Source organism: Mustela nigripes, chromosome 12, assembly GCF_022355385.1.
Source record: "Mustela nigripes isolate SB6536 chromosome 12, MUSNIG.SB6536, whole genome shotgun sequence".
NCBI lineage: Eukaryota > Metazoa > Chordata > Mammalia > Carnivora > Mustelidae > Mustela > Mustela nigripes.
The window spans coordinates 130,001,794-130,017,276 of NC_081568.1; the positions used below are offsets into that span (position 1 = coordinate 130,001,794).

At 36.7% G+C, this 15,483-nt stretch overlaps 1 protein-coding gene and 1 long non-coding RNA gene across 4 annotated transcripts in view; one reads left to right on the plus strand and one right to left on the minus strand.

Annotated features, from left to right (window-relative positions):
- LOC132028836 (uncharacterized) overlaps positions 1-11,230 on the minus strand; it is a 49,119-nt gene extending 37,889 nt beyond the window's left edge. The window contains exons 1-2 of the long non-coding RNA XR_009407564.1: positions 11,141-11,230; positions 9,442-9,547 (exon numbers count right to left, since the gene is read on the minus strand). This is a non-coding gene — a long non-coding RNA (uncharacterized LOC132028836). The remainder of the gene's footprint in view (positions 1-9,441; positions 9,548-11,140) is intronic.
- The window catches only part of FER (FER tyrosine kinase), a 473,779-nt gene extending 458,929 nt beyond the window's left edge, over positions 1-14,850 (plus strand). For all 3 annotated transcript variants that reach the window (XM_059418338.1, XM_059418340.1, XM_059418339.1), the window contains 2 exons: positions 9,467-9,589; positions 10,698-14,850. In XM_059418338.1, coding sequence (XP_059274321.1) covers positions 9,467-9,589; positions 10,698-10,843 — 269 coding nt within the window. In that variant the 3' untranslated portion in view covers positions 10,844-14,850. The remainder of the gene's footprint in view (positions 1-9,466; positions 9,590-10,697) is intronic.
- Positions 14,851-15,483: the final 633 nt, after the last annotated feature.

The following is a 15,483-nucleotide window of genomic DNA, read 5'->3' on the forward strand; positions in this document are numbered from 1 at the left end:
CTCAACAGTTAAATAAGATAAAGACAAGGATTTCCACTTTCACCACTTTTATTCAACATAGTATTGGAAGTTATAGCTAGAGCAATTAGATAAAGATAAAATAAAAAGCATGCCAACTGGAAAAGAAGAAGTAAAATTATCACTCTTTGCCGATGACATTATTATATATAGGCACACTAAAGACTACCAATAAACTGTTAGAACAATTAATGAATTCAGTAAATTTGCAGTATACAAAAATATTGCATTTCTGTACATTGAAATAGACTATCAAAAAGAGAAATTAAGAAAACAGTCCCATTTACAACTGTATCAAAAGAATAAAATACCTATGAATTATGAATAAATTTAACTTAGACGTGAAAGACTTGTACTCCAGACACTGAAAGAAATTAGTGAAAGGAAATGACGACAATACAGATACATGGAAAAATATTCCCTGATCCTGGATTAGGAGAATATTGGTATTTAACAATTTGGTAATACCCAAAGCACTCTACAGATTGAATGTGTTTTTGGAAGAAATACAGCAAACAATTCTAAAATTTGTAGGGAACCACAAAAGACTGTGAATAACCAAGGCAATCCTGAGAAAGAACAAAGTTGGAGGCATTGTGCTGCCTAATGTCTAACTCTACTAAAAAGCTATAGTAATTGAAACAGTAGGGTATTAACATAAAAACAGGTACACAGATCAATGAAACAGGAGAGCCCAGAAACAAACCAATGTGTATATGATCAATCGATTTACAACAGAGGAGCCAAGAATATACAGTAGGGTAGGGACTGTCTCTTCAATAAATGCTGCTAAGAAAACTACAGTCACAGGCAAAGGAATTAAACTGGACCACCATCTTATACCATACACAAGAATAAACTCAAAATGGATTCAAGACTTTAATAGAAGACTCAAAACCACAAGTTCCTAGAAGTAAACACAGGCATTAATTTCCTTGACTTGGTTTTTTGGAGATAATTTTTTGGGTCTGACACCAAAAGTAAAAGTTTTCTACTTTAACAAACTACATCAAGCTACAACTTTCTACACAACAAAGAAAGTTATCAACGAAATGAAAAGGGAACCTACTAAATGGGAGAAAGTATTTGTGAATCATGTATCTGATCAAGGGTTAATAATATCCAAAATAATTCATACAGCTCAATATCAAAAAAATTCAATTAAGAAATAGACAAATTTGACTAGACAGTTTTCCAAAGAAGACATACAGATGGCCAATAAGTCCATGAGAAGATGCTCAACATCATTAATCATCAGGAAAATGCAAATCAAAACAACAATGACATACATGCCCCAGATGCCCTGTAGTACTGGATGGGCGGTGGGGGGAAGCTATCGTTTAAGAAAGCAACTAGAATATAAAAGATCCAGCTCTAGAACTCTACCAAACAGCAGGGGAGCTGCTGGAACTCTCTCCAAATCAGAGGGGCTGGTAAGTGTCATGGTTTATATTCTCTTGTACCTTGAAAGCCAACCTACCTCTTCAGTAAACCCAGAACCCCTAGCCCACACCAACCCAAGGCAACCCCACCCAGCACAGCACACACCAGGACATGACTGATCAGTGCTCATTAAATGTCTAGCTGTCTTCGCCAAGGTGACACAGGTGCAACTCACCCTGAAAGACACCAGGTCCATACCACTTTGGCTCCAGAAAACTTGCTAGAGCACTCCTGTTGCAGAGTGCTCTGGGACTCCACTCCCCAGCCCACACCTTGCCATGGCTCTAGCCACCCTGCCAGGATGCATCCTGAATATAGCATCCCAGAACAGCCACGTCCATGCATCCCTCCATGTCAGCCACCCCACCAGGTGCTCTTTGCCTGCACTGAACCCCTAAGAACCCCTGGCTTGTACCCACTTTTGCCACAGCTTTCCTGCCAAGGTGACCTCTGCATGGAGAGCCCCAGGAACAACCCTAGTCCATGTTGACTTCAGCTTTAGCTCTCCTGCCAGGGCATCCTCTACACACACTGTCTAGGATTGCTCTGGCCCATACCTACTTCTGTTCCAACCATCCCACCAGAGAGGCCCAGTATGGGAACCCCAGCCCATATCAGTCACAGCTCCATCCAGCCAGCCAAAATTACCAGGCACAGATAATCTACACAGAGGATGACCATACACAAGACCTTTTTCTCAAGTTTAGGAGACATAGCAGTTTTGCTTCATTCATAGAAACAAACGCAGAAATATAAGCAAAATGAGACAGAGGAAGATGCTGTAAATGAAAGAACAAAACAAAACCTCAGAAAAAGAACTAAATAAAATGGAAATAATCTGTCTACTTGACAAAGAGTTCAAAGTAATGCCATAAAGATGCCCCCCACACTGGAGAAGAATGGATGAACTTTGTGAGAAGTTCACTAAAAGATATAAAATATAAAAAAAGAACTAATCAGAGTTGAAGAATACAATAACCAAAATGAAAAGTACACTAGAGGCAATCAATATTAGATTTGAGGACGAAGAAGAACAGATCAGCAACCTGGAAAACAGAGTAATAGAAAGCACTCAAGCAAGAAAGCAAAAAAGTAAAAAGAATTTTTAAAATGAAGTTATGTTATGGGATCATAACCTTGATCTTAACATCAAGTGAATATATACTCATATTATAGTGGTTCCAGAAGGAGAAGAGAAAGGAACAGAAAACCTATTTCAAGAAATAATGGCTGAAAACTTAGCTAACCTGGGAAGGAAACAAACATCCAGGTTCAGGAAGCAAAGAGAGTTCCAAACAAGATAAACCCAAGGAGACCCACACCATGACACATATAACTGAATTTTCAAAGATCAAAGATAAAAATGTTAAATCAGTAAAAGAAAAGCAGCTTGTAATATACAAGGGAAATCCTATAAAGCTACTGCCTTACTTTTCAGCAGAAATTTTGCAGGCCAAAAGAAAATGCATCATGATATTCAAAGTGCTGAAAGGAAAAAACCTACAACTGAGAATACTCTACCTGGCAAGGTTATTATTAGAATTAAAGAAGAAATACAGAGTTTTCCAGACAAACAAAAGCTAAAGGACTTCATCACCACTAAACTGGTCTTACAAGAAACATTTCTTACAAAAAATGTTAAAGGGACTTATTTAAGTGGAAAAGAAGACAACATAATTAGAAGAAAATTATGAAAGCAAAGGGCAATGTTCATATAAGACCAAACAGACTTTAAAATAAAGACTGTAGCAAGAGACAAAGTGCAATACATAATGATAAAGGGATTAAGAGGATATAACAGTTGTAAATATCTATACACCCAATATTGGAGTGCTTAAATACATAAAGCAAATATTAATAGACATAAAGGGAGATAATAATAAACTAATAAAATAATAGACTTTAACACCCAAATCACATCAATGGAGAGATCATCCAGGCAGAAAATCAATAAGGAAACAATGTCTTTGAATGGCACAACAGATCAGATGGACTTAACATATATGTACAGAAGACTCCATCCAAAAACAACAGAATACACATTCTTTTCAAATGCACATGAAACATTCCCCAGATTAGATCACATTAGGCCACAAAAAAGCTCTCAATAAATTTAAGACAACTGTTATCATATCATACATTGTTTCTGAACAACTTACCACCAACCAAGCAATGATTCAGTGAAGAAATCAAAGAGGAAATAAAGGGATGCCTGGGTGGCTCAGTTAGATGTCTGCCTTCAGCTCAGGTCATGATCCCAGGGTCCTGGGACAGAGTCCTGCATCAGGCTTCTTGCTCAGTGGGGAACCCACTTCTCCCTCTGCCTGCAGCTCCCCTTGCTTGTGTTTGCTCTAATAATAAAATCTCAAAAAAATAAAAGGAAATAAAAACAAATGAAAACACAATGATTCAAAAATCTTTTGAGATGCAGCAGAAGTAATTCTAAAAGGGAAATTCAATTCATAGCAATACAGGTTTTCCTCAAGAAACAAAACAACAAAACTGTAACAATCTAACCTTACACCTAAAGGAACTAGAAAAAGAAGAACATACAAAGCCCAGCATTAGTAGAAGGAAGGAAATAATAAAGACCAAAGTAGAAATAAATGAAACAGAGACTTAAAGAAAGCAATAGAAAAAAATCAATGAAACCAAGATCTGGTTCTTTGAAAAGATCAACAAAATTGTGAAATCTTTAACCAAACTCTTCAAGGGAAAAAAAAAAAAAAAAAAAGAGGACCCAAATACAGAAAACCAGAAGTGAAAGAAAAGTAACAACCAAGGTGACAGAAATATAAAGGATTATAGGAGGACTGTTATGAAAAATTATATGCCAATGAATTGGACAACCTAGAAGAAATGGATAAATTCCTAGAAACATATATTCTTCTAAAAATCAGGAACAGATTGAAAATCTGAACAAACCAATTGCTAATGACACAATTGAATTGGTCATCAAAAAACTCCCAAAAAACAAAAGTCCAGAACCAGATGGATTCATGGGTGAATTTACTAAACATTTAAAGAAGACTTAATACTTATCCTCCACAAACTACATGAAATAGAAGAGGAGAGAAAGCTTCCAAATACATCCTCTAAGGCCAGCCTTACCTTCATACCAAAACCATACCAAGGCAGTACAAAAAAAGAGAACTATAGGCCAATATCCCTGATGAACTACAGGCCATCATCCCTGATGAGGGGTTTTGAGGCAAAAACCCTCAACAAAATAGTAGCAAACCACATTCAGCATTACATTAAAAGGATCATCCACCACCATCAAGCAGGATTTATTAAGTGCAAGGATGGTTCAGTATTCACAAATCAATCAAAGTGATACACCACAATAACAAAACTAAGGGTAAGAATCATATGATCATTTCAGTTAGATGCACAGAATGCATCTGACCAAATTCAACATCCATTTGTGATAAAAATTCTTAGTAAGGTGGGTTTAGAGGGAACATATCTCAACATAGTAAATGCCCTATATGAAAAACCACAGCTCACATCATATTCAATGGTGAAAAACAAGATCTTTTCCTCTAAGATAAAGAATAAGATAAGGATGTCCATTTTCACCACTTTTAATCCAACATAGTACTAGAAGTCGTAGCCATAGCAATGAGACAAAAGGGTGTCCAAGTTGGTAAGGAAGAAGTAAAACTATCATTATTTACAGATGACAGGTTACTATAAAAAGAAAACCCAACAGCCTGTACCAAAAACCATTAGAATAAATAAATTTAGTAAAGTTGCAGGATATAAATTAACATATAGAAAAATGTTGCATTTCTATACACTAACAACTAGCAGAAAGCGAAATTAAGAAAACAATTCCAATTATAGCTGCACTAAAAGAATAAAATACCTAGAAATAAACTTAACCAAGAAGGTGAAAGACCTGTATTCTGGAAACTGTAAAATGTTGATGGAAGAAATTGAAGAGGACAAAAGCAAATGGAAAGACATACCATGCTCATGGATTAGAAGTAGCAATATTGTTAAAATGTCTATACTACCAAAAGCAACCTACAGATTCAATGCAATCCCTATCAAAATACCAATAGTATTTCTCAAAGAACTAGAACAAATAATCTTAAATTTGTATGGAACCAATATTGAGAAAGAAGCACAAATCTAGAGGTATCACAATCCCAAGCTACCAGATGTACTACAAAGCTGTAGTAATTATAACAGTATGATATTGGCATTAAAATAGACACATAGATCAATGGAACAGAAGAGAATCCAGAAATAAACTCGTGCATATGTGGTTACTTAATCTATGACAAAAGAGACAAGAATATACATTGAGGAGAAAATCTTTTTAATAAATGGTGCTGGGATGGACCTCCTGGCTGGCTCAGTCATAAAACTGTGTGACTCTTGATCTAGGGATCATGAGTTTGATACCCACTTTGTATAGAGAGATTACTTAAATAAATATCTTTTTAAGTAATAATAAATGGTGCTGGAAAAACTAGACAGCTGCATCCAAAAGAATGAAACTGGACTACTTTCTTACACCATACACAAAAATAAACTCAAAATGAAGACCTAAATGTGAGACCTGAAACCATAAAACTCTTGCAAGAAAACATAGGCAGTAGTATTTTTGATATAGCCTTAGCAGCATTTCTCTAGGTATATCTCCTCAGGCAAAGGAAACAAAAGCAAAAATGAACTATTAGGACTACACCAAAATAAAAAGCTTCTGCACAGCAAAGGAAACCATCAACAAAAAAATAAAAAGGTAGCCTACTGAATGGGAGAAGATATTTGCAAATAAGATATCTGATGAGGCGTTAATATCAAAGTATATAAAGAAATTACACAACTCAACACCAAAAAAACACACAAATAGTAATATTAAATAATGGGCAGAGGACCTGAACAGACATTTTTTTTTTCCAAAGAAAACATACAGGTGGCCAACAGACATGAAAAGTTGCTTAATATCACTAGTCATCAAGGAAATGCAAATCAAAACCACAATGAAATATCACCTTATACCTCTAATAATGGCTTGAATCAAAAATAAATAACAAGTATTGGCAAGAATGTGGAGAAAAAGGAGCGCTTCACACTGTTGGTAGGAATGTAAATTAGTATAGCCATTGTAGTAAACAATTTAGAGGTTCCTCAAGAAAAAAATAAAAATATGATCCTATAATCTTACTACTCTTTTATCAAAAGAAAATGAAGACGTTTATTCAGAAAGATATATGCACTCCTGTTTATTGCACCCTTATTTAAAATAGCCAACATATAGAAGCAACCTACATGTCCATCGAGAGATGGATGAATGAAAAAGATATGGTGTGTGTTATACAATAGACCATTACTCAACTATAAAAAAGGATGAAAATTTGCCATTTATGACAAAACAGATGGGTCTAGAATGAAATAAGTCAAAGACAAATTTCACTTACATACTTAATCTAAAAAACAAAACAAAAGCAGGAAAATATCCATAAACACAGAACAAATTGATGGTTAACAGAGGGGAGATGTTTGGGGGGAATAGGCAAAATGGATGAAAGGTAGTAGGAGGTACAGGCTTCCAGTTACAGAATAAGTCAAAGAGATGAAAGGTATAGCATAGGGAATATAGTCAATGGTACTGTAATACCAGTGTATAAAAAAAACTAAAATAAGATCACCTTGCACCTGTTACAATGACTATAATCAAAAAGATCACAAATAACATGTTTGTTAGGATGTGAAAAAAGAGAATCTTTGTGCGCTGTGGAAGTATTTATAGTGCAGCCACTATGGAAAACTGTATGATGATTCCCCCCCAAAATAAAAATAGAACTACCATATGATATAGTATTTCCACTTCTGGGTATTTATTTTAAGAAAAGGAAAACACTAACTTGAAGAGATATGTGCACCCCCATGTTCATTGCAGCATTATTTATGGTAGCTAGGACATGGAAACAAGTGCCCACTGACAGATAAAAGGATAAAGTAGGTGTGGTATACATATACAATGGAATATTATTCAGCCATAAAAATAGTATCTTGCCATTTGTGACAATATGGATGAACCTCAGGCTCATTATGCTACAGGAAATAAGTCAGAGAAAGATAAATACAATATGATTATACTTCCATGTAAAATCTTCAAATAAAAGAAAGAAACAAACAAACAAACAAACCAAGGTCATGGATACAGGGAGCAGATTGGTGGTTGCCAGAGGTAGGAGATGTTAATATGGGTGAAGTGGGGCAAAAGGCACAAACTTCCTGTTGTGAAATTAATAAATCATGGGAATATAAAACAGCATTGTGACTATAATTAATACTACTGTATTGCAGATGTTGAAGTGGCTAAGACAGTGAGTCTTTAAAGTTTTCCTCACAAGAAAAAAATTTTTGCAACTAAGTACGGTGATGGATGTCAGTCCTACTGTATTGATCATTTTGCAATACATACAAATACTGAATCGTTATGCTGTACACCTGAAACTGATATAATATGTATCAATTATACCTCATTAAAATAAGCAGAGAAATTAACATTTTTTTAATTAAATTATCCAGCAAAACCAGGTTTAAGGTCAAGGTTATAGAATTCGGTTATTAACTTTCACTTTTGGGAGTGTGATCTTGGTTTATATGCAACATGCCTTTTTCTTGATCTCTACCCTGATATATCATCTTACAAAAATAAAGTATTTGGCTCTGTACACCTTTCTTCAAGAATTAATCGTAACTTATAGTCATTGAATGACTTCCATGCAAAGTATTAAATTATTGGATGGCAAACATGAAAAGGGTTGATATGCAGACAAGAAAACTAATCTCACCACCAAACAGCATAGTGAATTTCCGTAATTACTGTCTAGTAAGAAGCAAGCTAATTCACACAGCTGGAGGGAATAATCAGCAACTACACTCTAGACTCTGACGTCACAGAAGTTATCAAAGCGCAGGCACACTATCATTCTCATTTTACTTTGTTCAAGAGAGAGAAAAAGCCATCTTACTTTAAAGTAACAAGATGTTTTTACCCGAGGGGTGTTTATAATCCTACAGTGGCAGAGTTGAGGTGGGTAGCTTACAATGGGGATAGAAATGAAATCATTTAAGAACCGTTTTACACCACTACAAATGGGGTTTAGTTATGATAGTGTATGCTCTATATAAAAAATTAAAATATGTTATGAACGTCTTTAAATTCTTTGGGTCTTAGAGGATAGAAAGGATTTTTCCATTTCCCCCCTTGATTTCATACCCACCTCCAGAAGGTATCTTGTGTTTTTATGTCTGTGCTTCTCTCAAAAACTACCAAAAAAAAAAAAAAATCCAAAGAACTTAGCTCATGTAGATGTAGCTCAGTAAAACAGGTGCACCAAGATAGCTGGACAAAACAAGGCACCATGTAATTTAAAGAAGTTGTTCTTATCAGTCAGCTATGTTAATTCTACCGTATTCAAAATATATGCAGAAAAAAGTATATTTTCTATAAATGAAAGAGTGGAGAAAAATGAGACCTTTAAGGATGTAAGAATATCTGTAAACAGTGACAAGTAAAAAATTGAAGTCAAGAAACTTTCATTATTGCTTTAAGTTTGTTTGTAATTTTAACAGAAATAAAATGATGGAGGCAGAACACAAAATTGCAGAAATCCAACTTATTTAATCTCCTAGGCATTGATGTGTACAAATTTGTATCTTTTTTTTAATAGAAACCATCCATCTCATTTAGATACTACAGGGAAAGTAAACTTGCATGCTGGCTGAATATTTGTCTTTTTGGTGGGGGAAAAGTCATTTGAAAATTGCTTTTGTTAAACCAGCAGCCTGATGACTATTCATTTAATTGGTAATATTACTAGTCCTGGAAAGTAAAACTAGTGAAGAAATAAGATCACTAGTTATTGCATTCCACTGGTAAATTTAAATATGCTGACATGTAACTGACAAAGGCATGTTTAACCAGAAATGGTCCCCTACTTACACACTTACCTGTTATGGTTTTGTTTCCCTCCAGGGAGATACAGTTCTGAGAGTGACGTGTGGAGCTTCGGCATCCTCCTCTGGGAGACATTCAGCTTGGGGGTCTGTCCATACCCTGGAATGACAAATCAACAAGCACGGGAGCAAGTAGAAAGAGGTGAGCCAAAAACGGGGGTAGCAGTGTTCGCATCCAGCTCCCAGGGACAGTGCTAGTGCCATGTCTGTGGAGGTCCTAGCGGGAGGAGGGGACATACCACTTTTGTGCTTTTGCCACCCTTGGATGGTGTGGCTCTTCTGTGACAAAACCAACGACAGCAAAAGAAACTTTTAAAGACTCCAAGAGTTTAAAAACAGAGCTATAGGCTTTCCTTGCATTCCCCCTGCCTGGCATGACATCTGCAAGGTTGTGCCATGCACTATCTTCAAGCCAAAGAGAGTAGCGTTCCTCCAACTCCTAATTTTTTATTCTATGCCAGATGAACACCACTAATAGTATTGTTAATCGAAATGTAGTTGGACTTCAGAGAGATGTTTTTGAAAATTGTCTAACATTTCTGAAGAAACCATAAGCTGTTCCCAGATCAGAAACAGGAACAGGTCGGTGCTGGGGGCCAGCTGGCGTGCTCTAGTGTGGTCTAGAGCTCTCACCAGAGAGAATGCTTCTGACCCAGTAATGCCCTCGTGGGAGGCCCCTCTCCAGGAGGCTGGCTGTTGAACCGGGTGCAGGAGGAAGACTCGCAGCCGCACAGGCACGTCTGTGCCACCCAGCACACCACCAGACAGCTCTGAATTCACAATTCTTCTTGGACTGTCAGGGAATAGAGCTCCTACTCATTTTTATTTCACTTTTAGCATTTGTAAAATCCTTATCTTCTCTTCATCTTCAAAAACCTGGGTTGTATTGATGATGAAAAAAAAAAATCTCTGCCCACAGCATCTATAAAGCAAATTCTAAAAGCAAAAGTAAATACTTAGAACAACTGAAATATGAATGTGTATGTGATTTATCTTACCTCAGACTCTGTGACAAATAAACAAATGGAAAATAAGCTATTGAAGCTAGAAGGTAATTTGATGCCTCTGTAATACTGAATTCTACATCACTTGCAGAAACCAGAAGTCAGTTTGTCCTGAAATGGGTTTTGGGGGGTTTCTATTATACCTGCAACATAAGGTACTAAGATTACACACTGCGTACTGCCCTGTGTGACTGTTCCTATCTTCTCTCCATTCTAAACTCTGTTCTGTTCCTCTTGGGTCTTCAGGATACCGAATGTCAGCCCCTCAGCACTGCCCAGAGGACATTTTCAAAATTATGACGAAGTGCTGGGATTATAAACCTGAAAACCGCCCCAAGTTCAGTGAACTTCAGAAAGAACTCACTGTCATCAAGAGGAAAATCACACAGTGACGGAACAGTGCAAACAGCTTCTGGGACCTGGTCCTCCAACAGAGTGACACTGTTCTCATTAACAATGAGTTTATACTGCATTACCTACAACAGTCTTCTAAGGTGATTCTTGTTATTAACTGTTTTTTTAAGTATGTGCCACTGACAGAAAAAAAAGGCAAAGGCCAATGTATTCCAGAAACAGACACTCTTACCAAGGGCTTTATTAGCTCACCACAGCAATCCTGCCATTTTAGGCCATTGTAAATAGAAAAGCACAGCCCCTCAGTGGGAGGGATGATCAGATCTTTTACATACCAGGACCACTGATGTTTCTCAAAGGTTTTCTACTTCAGGCACAGTTCCCAGGCTGCTCTCCTGTGCCTCAGACTGACTCCATGGGTGCTAGAGCAGCACTGGTAATGCCATTGTCTGCAAGACACATTCCAACCAAAAGTGACTTTTTGCTCTGCCAAGGCAAGATTCTGTTTGTCAACATCATTTTCTATTGGGAGCTAGTTGGACCACTTAGGGTCTTTCTCTTCTTTCTTGCCAGAAAGAAGTGCAGTGTGAGAAGCATCACACTCCTCTATTATTAGGAAGCTAATTGTTTCCCTGCTCCTTGGTCTGGGTGTCGGACAGTGACGCATGGAATGTCCTCAAGAGCATGCTCTTAGGGTTGCAACAGCAAACATCTTAAAAAGATGTTTTTGAGAGCTGTGTGTGTGGGAGACAGGTCTGGAGAAAGGAACAGCTAGAGAAAGAGAAGGAGAATATAAAATCTGCCTTCTTTTCAGAGTTTTTACATACTCACACACCTTTTATTTTATGGTCTGAAATCACAGGAAAAGTTCTAAGAAATGTTTTCAGAAGTTCATACTTAAAGCCTAATGGCAGCAAAAAAAAAAAAAAAAAAAAAAAAATTTAGTGAAACTATAAAGCACACGTCCACAGAAATAACAGCCTACTTTTGGTTAAGTTACTTTCACCTCAGAGGAGGCATCCTGGTATTTAATTCCCTTTATTTGTGTCCGTTTCCAGAGCCAAAGGAATTTCATGATTCTAGTTCGTAAACATACGGATGTACGTACACACATGCACATGTGCCTGCATACACACACACACACATACACACACACCATTAAGCAGTAGTAAATGGTAAAGAAGTTAAGTGAACGTTATTGAAGAAGATAGAGGGGCATCCCTCCTGTTTCCACTTTCCCCCTTCATTTACCCTTACACTGCTGCCAGGAACGTATCCTTGTCTTAGGATAACCTTATCTTATCCGACCCGTATGCGAGCACCGTTCTGGAGACACGTCATGTGAATAAGATGGAACACAGAGTTAAGAGGAGGAGTCTGTTGAGCTGCATGTTAGTTGCATCCAGGGAACTTACCCCGTATTCTGTATATAGTTGCCTCTCAGGATAAATATGTGTGTAGGAGATGGTCACACTCAGGGGTAAATGTGGCTTGGGAGCTTTTACTAAGTGCTCGGGCCTCTGTTCAGATAAATAGCACCTTAGTGATCATTTGGTTATATCCATTGGAAGAGCTTATGGGATAGAAAATTCCTCCTTTCCTCTCCAGCTGTTGTTCGCTGCTTAGGAATACCATCGCACAGAACTCACACCCAGTACTTTGAAGAGTATAAAGGATAATACTGAAGAGAACAAAATAGCTTGAGTCTATCATTTCAACTTCCTTGCAAATTTTGTACACATTTGATAATTACTACATCCAGATCAAAATGAAAGCCAAGTAAACTTGCCCTCAAAATATATTACAATATACAAAGCAACTTTTTAAAAAAATCAGCAATGTATTCCTTTCTGTCAAATACGGTAAAAAATTGAAACTTCTTTTGATGGCCTATATTGCGGTAAATCGAAGCCCGGATGCATTAAGTGCTTGCTGTGGTCTTCAGGCACTTGCCAGTCTTCAAAAGAAGAGTCAGGTGGGACATTTTTACCCTTTGTCCGTATTTCCAAATGAATCTCTTCATGATATTCTTTATTTAAAGAAAACAGACCCTCATCACTTACTAGCCTCAACGCTAAGCTCTCAGCAAGGAGAGGGAATGATGGTTTTGGCTTTAATTTTGTGAACAAGACCTGAAGCTTAATCTTTGCATTCTAGTGTAAAGAGTGAGCATGGCATTGATATTTCCCTCATCCAGGCTGTTAGAATTTGCAATTCACATCATAACTCTGTGCTTAAATTAAAGAAGCTTTTCAAAACATCGTGACATCTGCAGCATTTAAATTCTATTTTATTCTTTGGCCCAAAGCAGGCAGTGGTATAGTTCAGGATTAATCACTCATTGGGAGTCTTTCAGGATAAGTTGTATGGAATATTAAATTTAATATAGGCGCATGCATTAAGAAAAACTTATGCAAACCATTTTTTTACTGTTAATTTTGTTGTGCTTAGAGCATAATTTATTCATCCCTTCTGTCACTGATAATTATTGGAATTATGTACTTTAAGAGGCTAATCCATACCCAGAAAGCACACATACAAATACCGTTCTGAATCTGCAAGTTGATGTAGGGAAAGAAGGCTTCAGAAATGCACAAAGCCTCATAACTTGTTTAGTAAGAAAACAGAAACCAAAATTGCCACTAGACTGAATGTAATTAAGCCAGGTCACAAATCTGTGTTGTTAATGGATTTTCCAAGAGTTCCATCTATCACTCCTATGCAGTTCCTGTCATAATTCCTTAAATTTATGAGTACAGAGTAGGGGTGGGGGTGGTAATAAGCCCAGAAGCCTGACTTACCTGCATTTTTTTATCGTGAATCACCAGCAAACCTTTATGACAAATATTTAGGTAGTTCATCATTTTTCAAGAAATCTTTTAATGTTAAATTAACATTTATTGCCAATATTTGAAACCTAAAATTAATTTCATATTCCATGCAATCTAAGGCTACTTCTCAAAGCCAATATATTCTTTCTCTTCTAGAAAAATAATAATAAAGGATTAATAAGTTTTATTTAAACTTTTAAAACCAGAGGCCTTATTTCAGCCCATCTCACCACTGAGTCCCCAGTGAAAGGTCTCATGTAATCCTTTCCCTCTCATCTCCCAAATTTAATATAGGCAATAAAGTTCTTCATCCATAATTCACCATTTTATCACAAATACAATATTATTGAAACATCTTACTAGCAGATCAGTATAGACCATGAGCCTAATTGTATTAGCCATTGTTCAGTACACATTCCACAACTGTTTTTCATTTGAAGGTTATTTTTAAAAGAAAAGCTTATGTTTACTCATTGAAATAGGTTTAATTTCCTTTAAGCCATAGTATGGCTTTCTTGTCTATGTTGTATTTTGGTTTTGCCATATAGTTTTTTATAGTTTGGCTAATACCACTAAAATAACTCTACAAGATTGTGTCAAGAAGAAAGTGTTTTAGTTATCACATATGCCCCACACTGAGAACCTCGTTAGTGGGATAAACCTAACATTTACAATGCGAAAATCAGCGACAGCACATTGCTGTCGTTCAGTTGTCTCAGGCATTTATTCCGCTTTCAGGGGCTTGCTTGTGATTAGGAGATGTTCTCAGACTGTACCTGACAACCAAAGGGAGGAAACCCTGTGGACACTGTTTTGTGGCCAGGGGTATTCCGAAGTGAGACTGATAGACTCTGCAAGGAGGCTCTCTGTCTCAGCACTCTGCTTTTTACACGTACTCCCTTGATCACACCACTGACACTTTAGAAGTTTCTTAGCAACAGAACTGATTGTCCATAAGCACTCTTCTGAGTCATGTAAAGACCGACTTTTGTATTCAGGTCAGAGCCTTCACACAAAACAGAGAATAACACAAAATAGGGCAACCATGGGGCGGGCACTGAAAAAGACACATCTTCTTTATGTATTAATATGTTAATTAAATGGAAACAAAGATTTTATATGAAAATGAGTTTATATTACATTCCCATTATACCATTAAGTTAGCATGAAGTTTACCATTAAAATAAAGTTACCCCTTTTATTACTAACTCTGATTTGCTTATGCATACCAGAAATTTTTTATTAAATATTTTAATTTTATTTATTTTTCTCTGTTTTGGTTAGTTTCACATCAAGTCTGAATACAGTATTACTTGGGAGAATCCAGAATTGCATATTCATTTCTACAAAAGAAAATACTCATGTACAAGATTACCTACTTGAAGGAGATACTGATAGTCTTAGAGTCCCATAAAATTCTCCTTTAAAGAATAATGCTATAATGCAGAAGTTGTATAAACTACATATCTTGGTCATAATTCAATTTAAGGAAATATTTCTTACCCCTTGAAAACCAGCCTACCGCCTCATACTGATTCAAAGATTAAGTTCTGAATTGTTGAGTATAGACATCAAGACTCACTTAGCTCACTAATAAGGACGGAGAGTCTTAGGTGGTGGAAGGATCCCGCTGAACTAAATTCCAGTCACTTTAAACTGCACGGAAGTAATGAGCATAGACTTTAGTTTGTCTGTTAATAAGGAGCTGAGGTGGGCATCTGCAAAGGCAAGAGAGCAAAGAACCCGTTCTTCTAAGACACAATGGTGCAGCCGCTGCAGAGAGTGTGGAATGATTCAAGTGGAACAGACACTTGGATAATGTCCCTAGAAAGCCGGAGGAGACCAGT